We start from the raw sequence: 21,748 nt of genomic DNA, 5'->3' as shown, positions 1-21,748 counted from the left end.
TTTTGTTTTGTGAGGAGAAATCGTTGACATGTGCTGTCCAAATCACTTCAACACAAAGAATTTAGTTTTTTTTTTTTTTTTTTTTTTTGTATTTGTGAATGTGGAATTTTATAAGAAGTAAAATTATCTTAGTAAGAAAAAAGGCGTTATCATCTTCTTTTACTAAAGGCATAGCAACAATGATTCTATAGAAAAGAGTAAAAATCTGATAAAGTGTTGTTACCTGTCAAATTATTAACACCTTTCCACAGTCCACATGTACATTTATAAGACCAGAATAAGTGGGGAGCAAGTTTCAGGAAGCAGATCCACAGAGAGAGCTATTCACTCTTTAACTTGTGAACAAACATGTCATGATGATAATGTAATGTCATGATAAACTGCATTTTAAAGGAGAGATATTATGCCCCAGTGCCAGAAAGCTGTTGCCCTGGGCGCGGTTTAGTCATGAATGCAGACTGCTTTGAATTGCACTACTGTCGCAAAAACCATGTGTCGTAAAACTCGCCGCCCAGTGAAGATGGCGGCCGAGCTGCATCCGCGCAGCGGAAAGCTGATCGGCCTGTCGAACTCGAACCGAACCGCTCAGCGGAACCAGCCCGTCCAGGAGTTCAACCACGGCCTGGTGCTGAGCAGAGAGCCGCTGAGGGACCGGGATGTCTTCACCGTGCGGATCGACAAGAAGGTAAACAGGCCCGTCGCTCCGGAGGGGGGGACAGCAGCGGCAGGAGCGGCGGAGCGCTGCCAGTGTAGCGGGGGCTCGTCCGCAGTCCGCGGCTTCACGTCGCCAGGGCGGAGCGGTGCTGTGTTCGCGGCTTGACAGCCACCGGGGTTATCGATGATGTCGTGATCGATTAGGCACAACGCCGTGGATAGACACTAGAACATGGTATGCGGAGAGAAAGACGTCTAGAAAAGCAGTTTTTCATCTGTCAGCTCAGCCCTGAACGTTACATCTGCTCCTCGCTAGCCCCCCTGCTAATTAGCGGCTAACGGTCAGAGCAGCGGCAGCGGCTGGACAGGAGCTGCGGTCCGCCGGCTAGTGCGGCTAGCTTTTCTGGAAGGTGCTGCGGGGCCGGCGCTTGTTTACCGAGGCTGCGGGACTGTCAGGCTGGCCCCACGATAACATCTCGCTGCTGGTTCGCGTTGGACGGTCGGCTCGGTGCCTCCCAGCTCCCCGGCTGGCTGTCCTGCTGGCTAAACTGCAGTGAAGCAGCCAACCTGGTCCCGCACGTGTAGCCTGCTTACCAATGACACGTCAAAAAAGACAAAAGTGGCAAATATTCAAGCTGGTATGCCTCGGAGGGTCTGTGTACGCGAGTTTCCACTTAAAATAGCTGCTCAACAGCAACACAAATGCCCACACTTAGCTATTGCCTTCTATTACAATGTCATTGATACAAGACAGAGGACTGAGCCTGAGATATTCGTGCATAAGGAGCTTGACCTCTAAATTTAAGGTAACTCCAGTTCATTATACATTGGAGGAATGGAATATCACATTTCAGTACGTGGAGAACCACATTAGCCACCCAAAACTGTATGTAAGTATAAATTAGTCTCCTTGTTACAGCAGTTGCTTTTATATTACTTTATCTTAATTGGTTAATTGCTATTTTAAATGCTTGTGCCACTATGCACTGGCATGATACGGATAAAAACTATAGGCCTGCTATGTGCTTGTTATGCCTGAGAGCCAGCCTGTTGTAACACCTTCTGCCTCTGCAGTCTGCCAGCCTGCTGGTTTATTATCAACAACATGGCATCTCTGTAGCCTGTGGTCCGTTGGCACAGAGGCCACCGCTTTGCTCTGACCTGCTGTGTGGGTGCCAGCGCCAACTGAGCCACATACTGTAAATGGCAGCGCTCACACAGTGCACTGTGCCTGGCCCTGTGGCCTTGCGAGGTCATCTGGACACTCCGCTTAAAGGCCCAGCTACATTTGCGCCGACAAAGTAACATCAACCTACACCTGGGTTTATCAGCACTTGTAATGTACATCACCGGCCATCCCTTCACCGCCAGCCTACATCAGGCCTCGTACAAAGAGCCTTACACTGCTTGTCGTCACGTGCATCGCCTGCCCTGAATCAATACCTTTCCAGCACAGGGCAGCCAGCTTGGCACGGCTGCCAATTCTGTGTACTGACATCCACTGAGCTTTAGAGGAAGATGGAAAACAACTGCTGTTATTGCCGTGAACAAGCACATCGAGTGGCATGTTTGAGGAGTACTCCACTGGACTATCACGCTGCCATCAGTTTAGCGTTGAGCACTAGACTAACTGATTTGTCTGTGGTGCAGAAAAGGGGCTGGGAGAATGAAAAAAAATCCAACATTGTGCAAAAAACATCATCCGATTATTGTGCATGATGGGTGAAAATGCTGATTTAAATTACTTTGGTATGCCAGGAGTATGCCAGCATTTGTTATTTCGGTTTTGATTAAGATTTGGCTCTGAATACATTTCCCTTTTCACAACATTTTTTCCCATCCAACAACCTCCTTTCCTGAAGGGCCACGTAAACAAGGTTCAGCTGTTGTTTTTTTGTCTGTGAGTTGAGAAAAACATCCTGCATTGTAAAAAAAAAAAAAGTCTTAGCTGTGGATCTCAGCTTTTGTGGGAGAAGTGCCGTACATGAATCTAAACATCGCCTCAGTCTGTTTTGGATTGTTTTATGAACTGCCCTGTAGTTCTTCAGGGCAGATCTATAACGTTGCTCCTTTGTGGGTTTATCCTGTAGTTGCTGGACTTTTAGAAACAGGGAGTGAGACTGCATGACAGAGATGGAGAGACGGAGAGTCAGACACCCACACATCAGGCTGCTGTTACATAAGTGGATGAGCAAGGGAAGGAGAGATCTGTCTCTTCCACACAGTGTCCCAGTCAGGCTGAGTTACTATTAAATCTGTTAACCCAGATATCCGGGCTGTCGTAGCACACTGCCTTACATAGCACCTGCCACCGAGCCGAGGAATACTCCAGGGGAGCAGACAGCAGAGAGCAGGGCCACAAGATAGTATTATAAACAATGAAAATATGATGCTTTATCGATCTCGCTCCGGGAATTTTCTTTTGTTTACCCCCGTGTGCAAGGAGGTTCGGCACCCTCGGAGCCGGCAGGGATTCAAGTGTTTGGCTCAAGGTCAATGAAGCAGGGCAGATGCTTGCCAATGTGAACACTGGTCAATTTTTTTTTATAACAAAGGAGAAAAAGGAAGTGAAGGGGGTAGCAGAATGTGGTTCCAGGTTGTTGGGAGATTTAGCATCATTTTACTCAATCGTCATGCCTTAAGAAACAACCTGCATAGCTTTTTGTTGGGTTGCCAAGGGCAGCGAGTCAGAGCCCCTTCCTCAGTTGAAGGATGAAGCTTCGAGACCCAGTGACAGGAAGCGTCTGAATACTTTGAAGCCCCACAAGCTCCAAAAACAGGGTGCTGACTCTGCTTAAAGCCATCCATGCAGGGGGGAGGGTTGGTTGAAATTTTATTTTTTGCAGAGAATTTACCCACAGGGATCAATAAAGTATCACATTATCCTTCTGTTGAGTTTTGTGTTTCTGACAAGAATTTGATATCTTAGGCTGCATGCTATGTGATACCCGCCCAATGTCACACAAAGGGTTTTGCACTGAGGCATTTTTTTTTGCAACAGAATGTGAAGATCTTTGCTCGCCGGCTGCAGAAATGCCTGTAGTTTTGTAAGAGCTGGTGGTTCTCCTTTCCTCAACTTCTACCTGTGTTTCAAAATAACACAGTTAGACAAAAGATGGACTGGGAGAAATGTGTACCATAGCATTAGCTGGGATTCCACCCAATGTTGTGATTACATTGGTGCTTTTGTGTGGGTGTGCTAGCCGGTAATCATTAAGCTCTCAAACCTTTTACCAGAAACTCCCACAGCGCAGCCAAGTTACTCCCATGCCGACTCTGTGATCAGACTAACAGCTACTGCCAGCGTGTCTGCCGGCATTTTCTCATAGTGGTTGTTGTGGTCGACTCGTCTGCCCACATGATCTGAAACATCTGCTATGTCGCGATTGGTCAGTTTCTAAAAAACGTCCCATTCGTCATGTGCACTCCTTTAAAAAGCGGGTTAACTAATTTATTGGTTTAACATCATTTATCAGGCTGAGATCTGCTTTTTTTTTTTAATATCGGCATGTCTGTGTCTTCCTTCTGCAATATGAGAGAGGTTATTTTCTTGCTCTTTTTTTAATGTTTCTATTGATTTACTGTATCTCTCTCATCTTTTTATCAAACAATGTTCTCTTTGTTCGGTTTGTTTTTTCCAAACATCTCATTAAAAAGAGATTTGCTCTTGTAATAGATTTTCTTGTTTGTTTTCTCGCAAAGGAATTTTCAGATGTAAAGATATTCAATACCGGCACAAAATATGTGCTACCGGCAGCTTCAGGTGAAAATATCAGAGTCAGTATTGGTCTTGAAAACCTAATTCAGTCAACCCCGACTAACAAGTGTAAATCATTTTCAGAGAGTGCCCTGCCTTTCACCTCAAAGCATGACTGGTGCTGGCAATTTGAAAAAAGTGAAAGAGTGTTTCAGACTTAATCAGCATCAGTTTGGCAGCAGCAATCAAATAAATCTGACAGTGTTACAGCAAGCTATTTTACACCCAGAATCTCTGCTCTTGTTCTTGTACTTCTTGCACTGATCCATTGACCTTGATGTGGATTAAGGCTCTTAATCATAGATGGCAAATTTACTTTAGGAGGATCATCGACTGGGGAGTCACAGTTGGGTTTCTTAGAAAAGCACAAAGCTGACTTGCTGATTTTGAAAAGAAAAGGCCTTCACCAGTAGAAGAAGACACTAGGTAAACAATGACCTTCTCTCCCCGCAGGTGAACTCGTGGAGCGGCTCCATTGAGATCGGGGTGACGGCGCTGGACCCCGCCGCCCTCGACTTCCCCAGCAGCGCCACAGGCCTTAAGGGCGGCTCCTGGATTGTGTCGGGCTGCTCGGTGCTACGTGACGGCCGCTCGGTCCTGGAGGAGTACGGCCGCGACCTGGACCAGCTGGCCGAGGGCGACCGCGTGGGCATCCAGCGCAGCGCCCGAGGGGAGCTGCACCTCTGGGTGAACGGGCAGGACTGCGGCGCGGCGGCCAGCGGCCTGCCGCCCCGGCTCTGGGCCGTGGTGGACCTGTACGGCAAGTGCACCCAGGTGACGGTGGTGAGCTGCGAGCCGCCGCCGCCCTCCGCCGAAAGAGAGATAACAGAGCGGGAGGCAGAGAGGGAGGACGAGGAGGATGACGAGGATGAAGAGGAGGTGGTGGTGTGCGGGGGCCGGGACGATGCAGGGATCGCAGCACTGGTGAATGTGGCAGCAATGAATGGAACAGTGAACGGCGATGAAGGTAGGAGCCCTTTTCACAGATAGAGCCCATAAGGTTAATGTGCTGACTTTTAACAGCAGAGCTCGTTTTTTACCCGGCTTACAATACACACAGTCCGTAAAAATGACGGCATGACGGTCCTGGATAGGTGAGGCGAAACCAGATGTTGCATTTAAGTCATGCGTCAAAGGACATCAGTTGTTGTGGTAGAAAAATGGCAGATGAGCAGCTCCCATGGCCCGGTGTCAAGTTTCTGCTGCTATTATTAACATGAATCTCGATCTCGGTCTGGATGGCTGTCAGCCTCCTTGACTCAGCTGACCGACTCTTTCAACTTCCAGACATTTCTGACAACAAAATGTTCACTCGGCCTCTTGGTTTCCAAATGTTAAACTGTCCTTACGCTTATGTGGGTGTGTGTGTGTTAATTGTCCTTTCATGTAATAACAGCCGCCGCAGCATTGTGTCCAGCGGAAACTAAAATGCCTCCTTGTTACCAGGGAAATATTCCTCTCTTTGATCTAAACCCATTTTTACTCTGCATCTGAATGTTAAGTAGTTTTAAACATCTCCTCCTCCCTGCGTCTCCGTGTGTGGAGCAGCAGGGAGGAGGAGTAGCGGCCTGGCACACACCAGAGGAGATGGCACTTAGACCGCTGTAGTGATCGTAACAATAATGACAATATATTGAGCAAATTTGAGCAACATGCCAGTGCTGTGATTTTGGCAGGCTGCCACGATGCCGGTTATGTATGGGAAACACTGTTATCGTTTATCATATTTTAGTGGAATCGTATCATAATGACAAGGGGATTTTGGGAAAGTGTGACACACAAACTGACGAGATAATCAATGACCAGGCGAAATATTAATTTGACGCACACATCAGCCGCATCGTGGTCAACACCTACGTAGAAAGACGTACTTGTGATTGTTGTGATGTTGACTTACGCCGCATCGACCAGCCCAAGGTTTATGTCAGGTTTGCATGTTGTTGTTTTTTTCTCATTGTATCCTGTTGCACTCCTCTCCCTCTGTCAGTGCCTGAGCTCAGATGCAGTCATAGCAGGCCAGACAAGTTCCCCAACAACCTGGAGCCGGACACGGGTAAGAGAATCCACCGCAGAGCTGTGGATGGACGCTGTGCGACATCACCACTATTGACAGGCCCTCTCATCTCTCTCTCTCTCTCTCTCTCTCTCTCTCTCTCTCTCTCTCTCTCTCTCTCTCTCTCTCTCAGTCCTGACAGAGCACCAGCTCTTTGACGTCTTCAACAACGCAATAGTGTCCCTGTATCGCTCCGAGGACGAGGGCGGAGGGGATGGTGGAGGAGGCGGAGGCGGGGGCGGAGGTGGAGGAGGAGGAGGGGCAGGAGCCACAGGGACAGACTCCTCCTCTAGAAGTGACAGGGGGAGCAGCAGTGGAAGGGGCGCAGTCAACAGCGATGGGTCAAGAGGGTCAGCGGATGCAGGAGGAGGAGGAGGAGGAGGAGGCGGCGGCGGCGGAAGCACCAATAACAGCCCCGCCGGTAACGGAGGGGCGGGACTAGGGGCCATGACGGGCGGCATGACCACCAATGACGCGCTGCTGTTCCACGAGAAGTGCGGCACGCTGATCAAGCTGAGCAACAACAACAAGACGGCGGAGCGGAGGAGGCCGCTGGACGAGTTCAACAACGGAGTGGTCATGACCAACCGGCCGCTCCGTCACAACGAGATGTTCGAGGTGTGGCCAATCACACGACTCGACATGGGGGTGCTTGATTTACACATGACAGCTAACGTCGCTTTTTTCCCCCCACACGTGTTGCTGTGATTCATTAATTGAGCCGAGAATAGTTTGATCAGCAGCAAAAGCAACAAATGTTCAGAAGGAACACCAACTGTCAAGGCTTTTCCTTTTTTCATATCCGAGTTAATTCCCCAGTCTCCATATGGTGCAGCTTCAGGCCTGGAGGTTAATTAATATTCATCTCCCGAGGCTCGAGGCTGCACATGTCAGAATAATGTCTGCAGTTTGGGTTGGACTGGAACAGAAGCGAACATGAATGTTTAAAGCTTCCCCGGTGCTAAAATAGATGAAATGTGTCTGCTGTGTTTGCAGATCCGCATCGATAAGCTGGTGGACAAGTGGTCAGGCTCCATAGAAATAGGCGTGACCACACACAACCCCAACAACCTGGACTATCCTGCTACTATGACCAATCTGCGCTCAGGTAACACACACACACACATTAAGACACTGCATTTAAAAGGCAATTCTAGTTATTTTCAAACTGTGCTGCACTATTTTCCAAGTGGAGGTACATGAAGTTCTGTGGTGAAGTAATTGATGAAATCTGGAGCAATGTCAATCACCTAGGAGTGCAACTAACAGTTATTTCCATTATAAATTAATGTCAAAAATACTGATAAATGGTGAGTCAGCAGGGCCCAAAGTGATGTCTTCTAATTGCAGCCAGAAAAAAGCATCAATTTTATAAATAAATGAACAGACAAGTAAACAAATCTGAGCATCTTAGTCATCTAAGTGAAGCTGTAATCAACAAATGTTTGACATTTTTACTTGCTAAATGACCAAAACAATTGATTATCAAAATTCAAATCTATTAATTTCCTGCCGATTGAGTAACTGTTTCGACACTGCAGTTGTCATGGCATAAACTAGGAAAATAATGTTTTTTAATGCATTGGTATGTGTGTGTTCAGGCTGTTTTATGTGGCTCTTCTGGTGTGTTTCTGCAGGTACAATCATGATGAGTGGCTGTGGGATTCTGACCAACGGGAAGGGGACCCGCAGGGAATACTGTGAATTCAGCCTCGACGAGCTGCAGGTCCGAGATGACGCACACACACACACCCCTGCATCACTGTCAACGCACACACACACTCCTCCTGCCTCAGTCTGTTCTCACCACCTCCCGCTCTCTCGCCCTCTCGTCATTCTGTTTTTAGGAGGGGGATCACATAGGCCTGATGCGCAAGGCCAGCGGAGCGCTGCACTTCTACATCAACGGCATCGACCAAGGTGAGAGTGATGCATCTGTACTGTACGCCATTGGAAGGGGGGGGGGGGTGGTTATGAGGAAATGACTGAGGGAGGAACTCTTCAGTCATCAGCAAAGAGCAAACTGGCATCACATTGTAGATGCACACAGAACGACAGAGCACACACAGACACTCTGCGTTTATATAACTTTGGAAGAAAATAGTTATTTTTCACAATACTGAATTAATTCTGTAGCTCCTTTTTATCAATATATATCATTTAACCACCTCATTTTCATATGATGCAATGACATTCAGATTGTAAGTACACTGTGTTAAGTGCTTTGTGCTAATTCTGTTTTAATCATTTTGAATGGAAATTTGAATTGTTTCATTCCATTTGTCACTTGATTTACCATATAATATTTTGTATATTTTACTATTTCTCCCAGGTGTTATGCAATGGGTTATATTTTAAGCTCTGTTAATATGCTTTCAATTAATTCTATCAAGATACAAATCTGTCTTGGCCCATGTATGTTGACAGGTGTTATTATATTGTGAGTTCCTTGTGAGTACCCAGCACTAGTGTTTACAAATTTTAGATTGTGGATTGAATTTCAAATTCTGAATTACATTTTCGGGTTTCTTTTCATGATAGACGTTGTTGTATGGACATTTAATATTTTCTGTAAAATAGTAAGAATTACATTTTAAAGCCAACAGCCATGAAGAGAGACAGGTAGCAGCATTACTGAGCACCTTGGATGTGCAGTGTGTGTTAATACTTAGGATGAGGGACGTTATCATCAGTTACTTTCCAAATCACGTAGGGACTCTGTTTGTACACAGGATATATGTCACTGACACATTTTGTGTTGTGTGAAGTGTGAGTAAAGCGCTGCACTTCCAGATCTGACCTCTAGATGTCTCCACCAGGTGTAGCAGCGGCTCAGACCCCAGGCGTGGTTTATGGCGTGGTCGACCTCTACGGCATGGCCGTCAAAGTCACCATCGTCCACAACCACAACCACAGCGACCGCCTCAGACGCAACAACGCCATCATGCGGGCCTTGTCTCCCGACGTGGGCCGGCCCCGGCCATCCCTCTCTCTGACCCCAGATCCAGAAGGGCCTGACCGCCTGCTCTTCCACCCCAACTGTGGCCAGAAGGCCGCCATCATCAGTGACGGCAGGACCGCGCTCCGGCCACAGTAAGACCACCTCCTCTCTGCTGGCTCACATGACTTAAAGCTTTATCACTACTTCTTACAGTTTCAGTTAACTAAACTATAAGGGAAAAATCCAATCTAAACCATACAGATGACAGACAGGATTCTGAGATTAAAGTCAGAAGTCAAATTTTTAGGAAAAGTCAGAATTCTGAGGAAAGAAAGTCTCAATTTTGAATAAACAGCGATTAAAGAACAGCTACTGGTGCTGTGCCTCGCATTTCTGGGCCGATTTTGTTGTTTTGTGATGTAGTTTTCTTACTTCTGTAGATAACTAGACAAACATTAAGAACATGATTCCACATCCAGATATTTATTTTTAGTGCAGCTTCAGTGGTTTGACAGCCGAACATTTCTCATATATCTAAAACATCAGCGGTAAATGTCAGATCCTCAGAGTTAAAAAGAAAGGCCTTCTTTGTAGTGTTGTTCCTTTTATCCATTGTGCTCTTGAACAAGGGTGAGTTGTTTTTGCACATGATCTTGCCAGAGGGCTCAAAATAAAGTGGGTGCCTGATGTCTAGGCCGGTGGTATGAAAGCCCAGTTCGATAGGCATCATATTGAACTCATGCCTAAAGCTTCAAATGTAGTCGATTTATGGCGTGGGGGGGGAAAAGCACCGAATTTTGAAATGTAAAATGTGTGGAGACCCTGTGTGTGCAGTGAACGCCACATTGTAATTTTATCTGTGCAAAAGCTGATCTTGTCTTATTTACTCGTTCAGTGCAACGGACGATTTCAACCACGGCGTGGTCCTGAGCAGCCGGCCGCTGCGCTCCAACGAGGTGTTCCAGGTCCGCATCGACAAGATGGTGGACAAGTGGGCGGGCTCCATCGAGATCGGTGTAACCACACACAACCCGGCCTACCTGCAGCTGCCCTCCACCATGACCAACCTGCGCTCAGGTAACAAGATCCAAGCAAAGACATTTCTTGATTGGCGTGACTGATGCTTTTATTCGGCTCTGATTCGCTGCATCGAATGGTACAAAGTAAAGTTATTAAAGAAATTCTTGCGACATGTTGATTTGTGATAGCAATAAGTGAAGCAAATAAAAAGGTGGTACAGCTCAGATGTAATGACTTATTGAGCTGGCTGTTCTTTGCAGTGTTGATTGAATTATAGTGCATCATTTTAAAGTCCATGGTAGGAGCTGTGACAGTTTTTATAATACTGCAATAAAAAAAAACAATATAGCCCGACTGCTATATTTATAATACAATGCCATTTCTTTTTTTTAAAACAAACTCCTATTTTCTTTTTCTTTTTTTGTGGTCTGTGACCCAAAGATCACAGATAAAAATTAGCTGAAGTCCAGCTCTGTTGCAGTGTGTTGCAGTGCGTCGTCCCTGTCTGTGGGTCAGTAAGTGTATGTTCTCCTTGTTTTGCAGGGACATGGATGATGACGGGGAATGGCGTTATGCACAACGGAACAACGATACTGGATGAGTATGGACACAACCTGGATCGACTCAAAGTAAGAGAGAGATAATTGCTTAATGATAATAATGGCTCTTTGGTTATTTTTTTCCCCTTGTGCATATGTTAGTTCAGAGGTTCTCCTGTCTTGCACAGGTTTTCTTAGCCATGTCTTCTTCTGTCTCCCTGTGTTCTCCTCTCAGGCGGGTGACACAGTAGGTGTGGTGCGGAAAGAGGACGGCAGCCTTCACTTCTTTGTCAACGGGGTCGCCCAGGGCCCGGCCGCCTGGAACGTCCCTCCCAGTGTCTACGCCGTGGTGGATCTGTACGGACAGGCAGCTCAGGCCACCATCATGGACGACATGGGTGAGCGAAACAAAGGACAAAGAGAAACGTGCACCTCTCTCTTATGCCAGCATCACTTATTTCCCCTTGTTTTCTCTCCGTCTCTGCCCCGTCCTCCTCCCCGTAGCAGACCTCCCCCCTCTCCCAGAGGACAGCTCAGAGGGTCCCATGGCCATGTCGCCCGGGAGCCCCTGCTCCGTCGCCGGGGCCAACACTGCCAACGACCTGCGTTTCCACCAGCTGCATGGCACCAACGCCGTCATCACCAACGGGGGGCGCACCGCCCTGCGCCAGAACTGCCGCAGCGAGTTCAACGACGCCATCGTCATTTCCAACAGGTCAGGAGACTTGAATTAGCTGAGTCATTGTAAGACATGACGACAAACATGGCATAATTAACCAGTTAAATGAGACGTGTCTTTTGTTAAAGATACCCATTGTAACTTTCCTCGTAAACACACTTGTTAGAAGGGATCACAAACTACACTGAGTAGCTCCAACACATCCAAATTAGAATGAAGGTGTTGAACCCCAAACAACAGCAGGAATGAAACTGTTGGAGTATCTTGCAGCATCGTAACATGTCACCTCCTCGGTGTAGGTGCCTTCGAGATGGAGAGCTGTTTGAAATAATTATCCAGAAGATGGTGGACCGCTGGTCGGGCTCGATAGAAGCAGGTGAGGGGTTTGTTTCTGTTCTCCTCCCACCATCCAACTGCTTGTGTCTACCACGCTCGCCCACGCACACACACACACACAAACTCGCACACACACACAGAGGCAGTAGGACTGCACAGCACTCAGATGAATTGTCCGGTAACAGAACATGTCGAATTCCCAGAGTGGCTCTTTGTCCTGTTAAGAGTGTCCTTGAGCCAGGCACTGAACCTTCTCACTCACCACAAGCTCGTTCTGGATGTGAGAAGCAGCTAAACGGTCAAATGGAAATGGAAACACACTTGCTGCTAGTAGATATCAGCTCCTGGAAGGCAGGTGAAAACACCTCTGATGTACTTCTGTGCAGGAGTGACAGCCATCAGGCCAGAGGAGCTGGAGTTCCCCAACACTATGACTGACATCGACTACGACACCTGGATGCTCAGGTAACACCGGCTGAGAGCCACGTTGATTTAAAAAAAAAAAAAAAAAAGATAACAATAACCTGGGATAAATAGCATTACAGTTGTCCCTCGCTATAACGCGGTTCACCTTTCGCGGCCTCGCAGTTTCGCGGATTTTTTTAGTGCAATTTTGCATGCTTTTTTTTTTTTTTTACTGGACTTATTTTTCTACGAAGGTTTGAACTTTGAGAGTGTTTAAACAAGAGAGAAAAGTGAGAAAATGTTAATGCCTGTCTGAGAAAAGTGTATAAAGTGTGCAGTGAGGGGTTTTACAGCCTTAAAACATCTATAATAATTGTAAAAAATAAAGCTGACTACTTCACAGATTTCGCCTATTGCAGGTTATTTTTAAAACGTAATTCAAGTCCACCTGCCTTTCTCGTCTCTATTGCAGCGGGACGGCCATCATGCAGGACGGAAACACCATGCGCAACAACTACGGCTGTGACCTGGACTCCCTGACCACGGGCTCGCGGATCGGCATGATGCGCTCAGCCACCGGCGACCTCCACTACTACATCAACGGAGTGGACCAGGGAGTCGCCTGCACTGGTCTGCCCACAGGTATTGTGACGTTGCAACATTGTGCTAAAACTCAGGTGAAGCCTGGATTAATGGAGATCAACAGAGACGTCAAACTGGTGAGCTCCTGTTGGCTTCAAGTCTCTCTCTCTGTCATCTGTCTCTCGGTGTCTCAGAGGTGTATGCCGTGATCGACCTGTATGGTCAGTGTGTTCAGGTGTCCATCACCAGCTCCTCCGGCCCGCTGGATAACAGCCTCTGCACCAGCAACATCACCGAGAAGAGCTTTCCCATCCACTCGCCAGGTACGCGTGGCAAAGTTTGATCATGTTGATAGAATCCTTTTGAAGCTGCATAGAAATCCTGCAAAAGAAATGACACACATGACTAAGTATTTTTTGGTGGTAGATGCAAGTGTGACTTTCCATGATTTTGCACATTATGCAAGTGTATATGCTCAAGTGTACAATTTTGACATATAAAACACGTTTAAGGAAGTAAGGACAAAGGGAAGAGAAAGGGGGAAGGAGGAAAAAGATAAGGGAAGAGAGAAAGGGAAGACATTTGAAAGTCTAACTCCTTCCCTCTGTGTGTGTGTGTGTGTGTGTGTGTGCGTGTGTGTGTGTGTGTGTGTGTGTGTGTGTAGTGGCAGGCGTCGCCCACCGGCTCCACAGTAAGCACGGTAAGAACGTGGTGCTGCTGGGCGAGGGCTGTCAGGCGGTCAGAGTCGGAGGCTACGCTCACGGCATCGTGTTCAGCGCCAAGGAACTGAAGACAGATGAACTGTTCGAGGTAAGCCGGGGCCATTTTACCTGGAAACGCTCTGAAAATGTACTTTGTTGATTCCTCAAATGTCCAGAAAGGAGTTGGAAGAACAGAAACTGAGAAAAGACCAATTCATGATCATTGAACTTCATATTAATACATAAAAAGTGACCTGTTGATTTCCTTCCTGTTTGCTCCTGTTTACGTTTTTTTCCTGTCCCATCCCAGTTATATGACAAGTAGTGAAATTGGGGATCCCACAGGATTTCCCTCAGAAATGTCAGCCTCTACCAGTTCATGCACAAACTGAATGCCGAGTCCCTCTCTTTTTCTCCAGGTGAAGATCGATGAAGTGGACGAGCAGTGGTGCGGTTCACTGCATGTCGGCCTGACCACGCTGGCGCCTCCGGAGCTGCCGTCCTGCCCGCTGTCGGGCCTCTCCCCGTCCCTCCCGCAGCTCCGCGCCAAGGTCACCTGGCTGCTCTGCGGCTCCGAGGTGCGCCGCAACGGCCTGCTGCAGCGCCAGAACTACGGCTGCTCTCTGGACCGGCTCATGGTGAGACGCTCCTCCCCGCGTTATTCCCCGGCGGATTAGGTTTATGACTGATTTTAACATTATGCTGCTCACTTCAAACGCCCGTTATCCCCATCATTTTAATCCATCAACTTGCATGATGTCCAAATGAAATAGGTGTCCTCCTCCAGAAGAACCCTACTGCCCCCCCTTTTACCTGTTTTTTTGTGTTCCTCATCACATCTCTCAACATTTTGCTGACAAAGAATGAACTAGATGAACATTGAAGATTCAGGAGACTGACTGTGTGTTTGTAGGTTGGGAACCGCGTGGGCGTGAAGAGGTGCAGTGATGACACCATGCACATTTTCATCGATGGAGAGGACATGGGACCTGCGGCCACTGCAGTAGCCAAGGTACAGACTCACATTCTCTGTCTCGGTCACACACACACACACACAGCCTGAGCTGCACAGCCAATCAGCGCCTCTCTGCTGTCCCTTGCAGAATGTGTATGCGGTGCTGGACCTGTACGGCCGAGTGACAGCGGTGTCCATCGTCAGCTCGTCGGTGATGGAGGACATGGAGAGCATCAAGGCCCCGTCGCTCTCCTCAGACAGCTGCAGTGAAGGGGAGGAGGACAGCAGCCCCGTCAGAGAGGTAGGAGCCCGGTTACCAACGCCAACCAACTCTGTCTGTCTGATCGTTAGCAAGTCATCTCAACCAGCTCTAAACTGATTCAGCTGAACCTCGGCGGGCAGGCCGCTCTCTGACACCTGAGCATCAGTTCGATTTGATTTTGGCCGTGATCCAGGTCTGGGATTTCTGCCAGTACACAATTTTCTTTTTTTTTTTTTAACCTCAACTGTTACCGTGCGTTCAAGAGCTGGCAGAAAAAGTCAGACATTCAGGACTGAACGCTGTTACCAAGGCTTCGCAGCGTTGCGAGTCGCTGCCACAGTAAATGTCGCGTCACCTGAACACGCGGCTTCATGTTTCCTCTGTCCGGCCGCAGGTGGAGAGTGAGCCGTGCGCGCTGGTGCCCACCGTCATGGCTTTCCTGGAAAACCACGGCAAGAACATCCAGCTCTCCAACCAGAACCTGACGGCAGCCCGCGTGTCCAGCTACAACCAGGGCCTGCTGGTCACCGCCCAGCCGCTGGCCCGCCAGCAGCTCTTCCAGGTGCCGCGCCCTTTCACTTCCTCCTTCATTCGATTGCTTAGCGTTTGATTTTGCATACAAGTCATACTGTATATAGATCATTATTTATTGTTATCTTCCACTTCCTTAAATCTTGATTTTAACCGTACAACCCGGCCCGATCCGGTGTTCAGTTTAATAGCTAAATAATCACATCTACCCCAGTCCATGCTGCAGTTATGGTAACTCTGACTACACATGCTCCATTAGTTGTCTATATAAACACCATAGGCTGTGTCTCCGCTGTTGCAGTCGGTCAGCAAAGCCTCTTTTTGGGTTCCAGTTTCAGATCGACCGTCTGAACCCGTCATGGACGTCGTCGCTGTCGCTCGGGGTGATCGGCCACTCCCCCGACCGCCTCAACTTCCCCTCCACAGCCTGCTGTCTGAAACGCTCCGCCTGGCTGCTGCAGAGAGACTCGGTCTTCCACAACTCCCTAAAGGTACACACACACACACATACACACACACACTTGTCAGTCAAATATGGATTTGGTCTTACATGACTAGTTTCATTGGCCATTTGATTGATCTTTCCTAATGTTACTCTCCTCCTCTGCTGTCCACCCGTTCTTCCTCTCATTTGTTTTAACACAATTCTCCTCCTCCTCGTCCTCCTTCTCATCCTGGTGATCAGATATGTGAGAACTACGGTCCGAACCTGGACACGTGTCCGGAGGGGACGGTGTTGGGTCTGCTGGTGGACGCCAACAGCTGTCTTCACCTCTACGTCAACGGCATGGACCAGGGAGTGGCAGCACAGGACATTCCCTCACCCTGCTACCCCCTCATCGACCTCTACGGCCAGTGTGAACAGGTCAACACCATGTGCACACACACACACACACACACACACATGTTCCACGGTAATCCACAGTTTCAGCTCATCTAGCCTCACTGAAGTTTCAAACAGTGTAATCTCGCTTTATGACAGTTTCAGCAAGAGTTTTAACCACCACAGTTATTTGCTAACGGCACAATGTCATTATGACAGGTTACCATAGTGACGAACAACGTGCCAGCTGTGGGCGGAGAGAGCGGCGAGGCCCGTTGCCAGGGCGACATGGAGAAGGCGGACATGGTTGACGGTATGAACCCAGTTGGCCACACCTCATTGTTCATCTTTGCGTCAGCAGAGTTTGACCCGCCTTGTTTGAGCTCGTTGTTGTGTGTTGACATGTCGCCGTCCAGGAATCAAAGAGAGTGTGTGCTGGACGCCGCCTCCAGAGGTCAACCCCAACAAGACCTGCGAGTACCAGGCGCTGTGCTCGCGCTTCAAGGACCTGCTCACATTACCAGGTGAGTTTCGTTCACTCTGCCTTTCATCTGATCATTTTGTGTTCATAATCTTGTTTACTTTGTGTTTCAGAACTGAGTTCGTGTTTCTGTATTTACAAGTTAGTAGCACATGAATGCCCCCTGGAGGTCATGATGATAAATGGGATGGTCAGATTTAGCAGTGATAGAGAAAAAATAACAATGATCTAGCGTGGATTGAAGGCTAGAACAACTTTTGGATATTGTCTTTGTATAAAACCCAGTGAGGAAAAACAAATCACATTTCTAACACCATTCATGTTTGATGCCTCTCGATTGCCATGGTTACCTGTTACTTCCAACAGTGCAATTGAATGACAATTGAATCAGAAGCTTGTACTTTCCATATCGGTTATACAAGCCTCCAACATGCACTTGAAAAGACATTAGGGCCTTTGTTGTTCAGGACACTTTACCATCAAATTCATGATAACAATTTGTCTTTTTCCTCACTGCTGCTGTGCGTTAGATGGGTATTTCAACGAGGATGCCAAGTACAACCTGTGCTACTGTGAGTCCTGCCACAAGCTGCGGGGCGACGAGGCGTACTACAAAAGAGGAGAGCCACCCCGTGACTACGCCCTGCCCTTCGGATGGTGCTGCTTTGCCCTCAGGTGAGAGCACGCTCTCTCAGCCAATCACATGGCATCAGTGTGCAGATATACGGGGTGTGATAGAACAACTGTGCCTCCCTGCTTTCACTCTACAGAGTGTAACCACGCACATGTCCATGCACAACGCCTGAGGCCTTTCCGTTGAGTTGGGGCAACACGGATCTATCCATCTGTCCGCGAATCTCTGCTGATCCGGGCATCTGTCTGTCTATTAATATCGACTGTAAATTGTGTTTGTTTTTCTGTGCAGAACCAAGTCCCACTGTGAGGTTTCCAATGCGCTGAAGAAGTGGCACATAGCTTACCACGGCACCAGTGTAGGAGCCCTGCGGCGCACCCTGGACCACAGCCAGCTCATGTCTGGTAGGACACACAGCAGCAGTACGGATTACTGCAGCACTTAGCGCTCAAAACACACCTTGCAGTGAGATGGTTCACATTGTATAGGAAAGTTAATTAAAGCAACATTTATGGAGTCTCAAGTCTCAAAGATGCAGTTTTGCTCACTTTGAATCAATACTTTGTCCTTATATTAGGCACATTTTTATTTTAGTATTGTTATTATTTATTCTGTGAGATACAAAATTGATATTTGTTAGATCTGAAGAAAGCTGGTTCAGTTGTTGCACCTCTGACTTGCAGGTCGTTCAGGACAAGGGCAGCGGCTAAATCCCCGAAATGCAAATGTGTAAATGTGACATTTTGTTGCTGCAGGGACGTCGTCCATCTTCTCAGTGTCTCCGGTGAAGACGGAGGGGCCAAATGGCTACAGCGAGCCCGAGGAGAACAGCGCCCCCGGCAGGGAGGTTCCCAGAGTGCAGCTCTCCCCCACCATGCGATACTCCGGCCTGGAGATCTTTGCCCCTAAAGTGCAGTAAGTCTACATTACTCTCTACCTCTGCTTACACTTGATAAGGCATCACTTCACATCGTACGGTGTTGTGTAGGGTTCAGTGTTGAACTCATGTGGCTCAGGTTTCTGTCTCTACCAGCCCAGCAGGTGAAAACCAACTTAAATCCTAATCATAAATCAGTTAACAACCAGTTGTGAATGAAACTGAAAGGAGTTTTTTTGTTTTGTTTGTAACTTGCCCCCACTGGTATTCAAGATGAGCCGCTGTAACTAACTGATAGAAGCATTTCAGTGACAGTAAACAGTGGAAATTCATAAATACAAGTGCTAAGTCTCTTTCAGTCAATTAATCAGACCTGCTGAGTGTTTGGCAGTGAGGTGCCGCTGGCTGTTGTCATATCAAGTGTGCGTTTGTGTAATATTTGGTTTTAAAAATGAGTCAGCTCATCCCGCCTGACTTGAAATCACTGATTTGCAGTACAAATGGCACAGGACAGACTGAATCATCATTTCCAAACCCAAAAGAATCAGCCCTCTTGTTCTTTTTGGTACCTGCTACCATTTCCAGTTCCCACAACTCTGACAAACGTCCAATCTGATAAGTCAGAGAAAGGAAAATAGAGAGGAAAGGGGTCCAGTAACACAGCAGAAAAGCAAAGAATAACACCATAACACTGTCCTTTACTTTATTTACAGCACTTGTTAATTTCTTCTCCCCCTAATGTAGATTTCGGGACCCCCGTTCTCACCGTTGCCACCAGGCTCAGGTGGGTTTCCAGGTGTGCGTGCGGCCCGGCTCCTACAAGGTTGGACCTCAGACGCTGGGTGCCAGCGAGCCTCTGGATCCTCGCTTCAGCAACACAGAGATCGAGTGGATCACCAAGGAGCAGGGGGGCACCCTCCTATACGGACTGCTCATCCGGGTGGAGTGAGGGAGCGACCAGAGAGGCACGAGGGGAAGAGGCGGGGGGAGGAGGCGGAGAACAACAGGGTCCCGGGAATCGAACCCTGTGGCACTCCCTGGACTTTTTATTTAACTGACAACCAAATCCGACCCCCTGCCTTGAGCAAGAGACTCCTCTGGAATTCACTCGTTCCCACTGTGGATTGTTGACAATTCAGCATTACTGATTTTTGTTTATTTTGTTGGTTTTGGTTGTTTGCTCTTGGACACTTTTAACCGGCGGGGGCGATGGCGGTTTCAAAGAAGAACAGACACTGCCTGCACTTTATGTTTTGGACACTCGTGGGCGATTTTTAAAGTAACTTCTCATCGACACGACACGTTTGGTCATTCACTGCAGTTTTTGTTAGCACCTTTCCCCCATCCCCGAATTTATTGTATTTTTTTCCCCCTCTCTCACACAACCCCTTGCTCTTTTATTTTTTTAACCCTCCGGCACTTATTCTGTTGCCTCTCTCCTGATTCGGGAGGGACGATTCTTGTTCTTCTGTGAAAAAACAAACTAACAAAAAAAAAAAAAAGCTGAGTTAAGAAGTCACCTGCCACCCTGCACGCTCATGGACGATCACTAATTGCAGACTTCGAAACGTGGGTCAGAACAAATTTGTGAATAAAGAGTGACACGTGTTTCACAAAGATGAAGAAAATAAGAAAGAAAATAGACTTGAATTGGATAAGGAACCTAAGATTGTCTCGTGACTTTAGGAGGGGGAGGATTCTCAAAACTGGAGGAAGAAAAATGTTTACACATGTAACGCTTGTCTGTGTGTTTCTGTCCTCTCCGCCTCTCATCTGTTGCACCTCTTAACAATCCGGCTGCTTGTCTGTCTTTGTTTCAGTCCCGTTTGCTTTTCTGTTCCAGCCCAGATTCGCCTCTGACTCCTCATGTCAACGGAAAACACTCGCAGGCCAGTACTGTGCAGGAAATGGGAAAATTTTTAGTTTTTTTTTTTTTTTTTTTTCTTGTGGAAATGGACCTTCACAGAAAAATTGACTCCTCATGCTACTCTTGTCAATTCTTTTTCCTCTCCTCACTGCAACTTATGAGACTCAAAATGTCCATAAGGTGCCAATAAAATGAGTAACTCAATGCTGAAATTTAATTCCAGCCCAGCAGCTCTCCGTATGTTCTGTGGCTGGAGATTTGAGATCAGATATATTTAAAAAGAAGTATTTCCTGCTAGACGTGACGGGTAGCAATACGTCTAACATCTTCTCCAGCTGGCTCTATTTAATATGCTAATTCCAAAGTGGAAGAGAAATTTGAAGGGTGGAAAGAAATCGACCGAGGCCAAAAGGTTTTGAAGTGGATTTCCGCATCACTCCCTCGCTCCATCTCGCTTCCCCCATTGTTTACACCTCATCTGCTCATATCTCCGCTCCGATGCATCCGTTCATCACGTCTGACGTCGTTTACCTGGGAGGACGGCCAGAGCCAGCCGCGTCGCTCTGCGGCCTGGTGTGAAGACTTATGGGAAACCGAGTCCTCTGCATAACATGACCCTAATGCTGGAGTTTACATTGTGAATGTGATTCATTAGGGCTTTGCAGTTGTTGTTTTATTTTTTATTTTTTTGGTAGCTCATGTAACTGCTACTGCTTTACTTACAACTAACACCGTTCATTTACATACGTCAGAGATTTACACAAGGGTTTGTTTGGTTTTTTTTGTCCAAAATATTCACCTTATTATTGATTGTATGTGAACAGCTTTCCAAAGCATATCTTTTCAACCATTCTGTTTCATGTTGCCAATTTGATAGATTTCACTACAACCCACACGAGACCCCATTTTTCAAGTCACAGTTTTGATTGGGAAGTGGAAATTGAGTTTTAACTGAAGCTCAGTCAACTTCTGGGAGAAGCTGTGATCTAATTCATTGGGAAACTGCGGGGTTTGACAAAGGAAACGTGCAACGTCCAATCAAAATGTGAAAATATATGGGTTGTTTATGGCCCAGTGCTGCTTTATACAAGATTTAATTTGTATTGTTTTCATTCATTTTCTGTATGTTGCGTTGTACAGGCTGTTACATAACATTAAAATCATATCTTCCTGATTTATAAAAAATAAAAATAAACCAACAAAGACAGTATGCACATATGGACAGTTTGACTGTGTGTTTGTTGAGGCCGAACCTCAAAGATCTCATGAAGAAAAACAAAGCTCATTGACACTCCTGGTTCCTTTTTTTCAAATTTTATTTCGAGTAGGAAAAAAATCCGGTCACTGACATGTTATTGCAGTGTTGCATACTTACTCAATCACACCTTTTCAAAATGCTGTAGACTAATTCACTTCTTAAGGCCAATAGTGTGTTTTCTCATAGCTTTTACAGAAAATGGTGGCTGCTTTGGGCAGCTCGGCCCTGCCATTTGATAACAGACACACACACTAACATAAGTAACTTCAATATGCAGCGTTCGTCTCTCCTCAGCCAGGACAGCTATCCTGTGACACAGAGGGTCAAGAGTTCAAAGGTCAACACACAGGACATGAGCGTCCCAACAACTAAAAGTAGTCGACAAATAATTAA

At 47.1% G+C, this 21,748-nt stretch overlaps 1 protein-coding gene across 3 annotated transcripts; it reads left to right on the top strand.

The window, feature by feature from the left end:
- Positions 1-495: 495 nt before the first annotated feature.
- neurl4 (neuralized E3 ubiquitin protein ligase 4) lies at positions 496-21,317 on the top strand. 3 transcript variants are annotated; one of them, XM_030076034.1, is made up of 29 exons: positions 496-685; positions 4,865-5,378; positions 6,399-6,464; positions 6,598-7,082; positions 7,461-7,572; positions 8,102-8,190; positions 8,312-8,384; positions 9,284-9,557; positions 10,301-10,482; positions 10,969-11,054; positions 11,200-11,362; positions 11,472-11,679; positions 11,943-12,019; positions 12,366-12,444; positions 12,857-13,026; positions 13,161-13,289; positions 13,631-13,776; positions 14,087-14,305; positions 14,581-14,679; positions 14,771-14,923; positions 15,279-15,446; positions 15,748-15,906; positions 16,101-16,280; positions 16,458-16,551; positions 16,655-16,762; positions 17,250-17,394; positions 17,645-17,757; positions 18,109-18,268; positions 18,975-21,317. In XM_030076034.1, exons 1-29 carry the CDS (start codon positions 521-523, stop codon positions 19,177-19,179), a joined length of 4,821 nt encoding a protein of 1,606 aa, XP_029931894.1. In that variant the 5' UTR covers positions 496-520; the 3' UTR covers positions 19,180-21,317. The 3 variants fall into 3 exon arrangements, with proteins under 3 accessions (XP_029931894.1, XP_029931895.1, XP_029931893.1); XM_030076033.1 differs by having other exon boundaries at positions 521-685; positions 11,469-11,679; XM_030076035.1 differs by lacking the exon at positions 6,399-6,464 and having other exon boundaries at positions 11,469-11,679; positions 18,975-19,179.
- Positions 21,318-21,748: the final 431 nt, after the last annotated feature.

This window comes from Myripristis murdjan, chromosome 18, assembly GCF_902150065.1.
Source record: "Myripristis murdjan chromosome 18, fMyrMur1.1, whole genome shotgun sequence".
Taxonomy (NCBI): Eukaryota; Metazoa; Chordata; class Actinopteri; order Holocentriformes; family Holocentridae; genus Myripristis; species Myripristis murdjan.
This window is presented reverse-complemented; position numbering and strand designations above follow the sequence as displayed.

Excerpts from the sequence above, each read along its gene's own strand:
- neurl4 (XM_030076033.1), top strand. The coding sequence starts at position 521 with ATGGCGGCCGAGCTGCATCCGCGCAGCGGAAAGCTGATCGGCCTGTCG. Across the intron at positions 13,290-13,630 it reads CTTTCCCATCCACTCGCCAG|TGGCAGGCGTCGCCCACCGG; the intron begins GTACGCGTGGCA and ends GTGTGTGTGTAG. Across the intron at positions 16,552-16,654 it reads GAAGGCGGACATGGTTGACG|GAATCAAAGAGAGTGTGTGC; the intron begins GTATGAACCCAG and ends GTCGCCGTCCAG.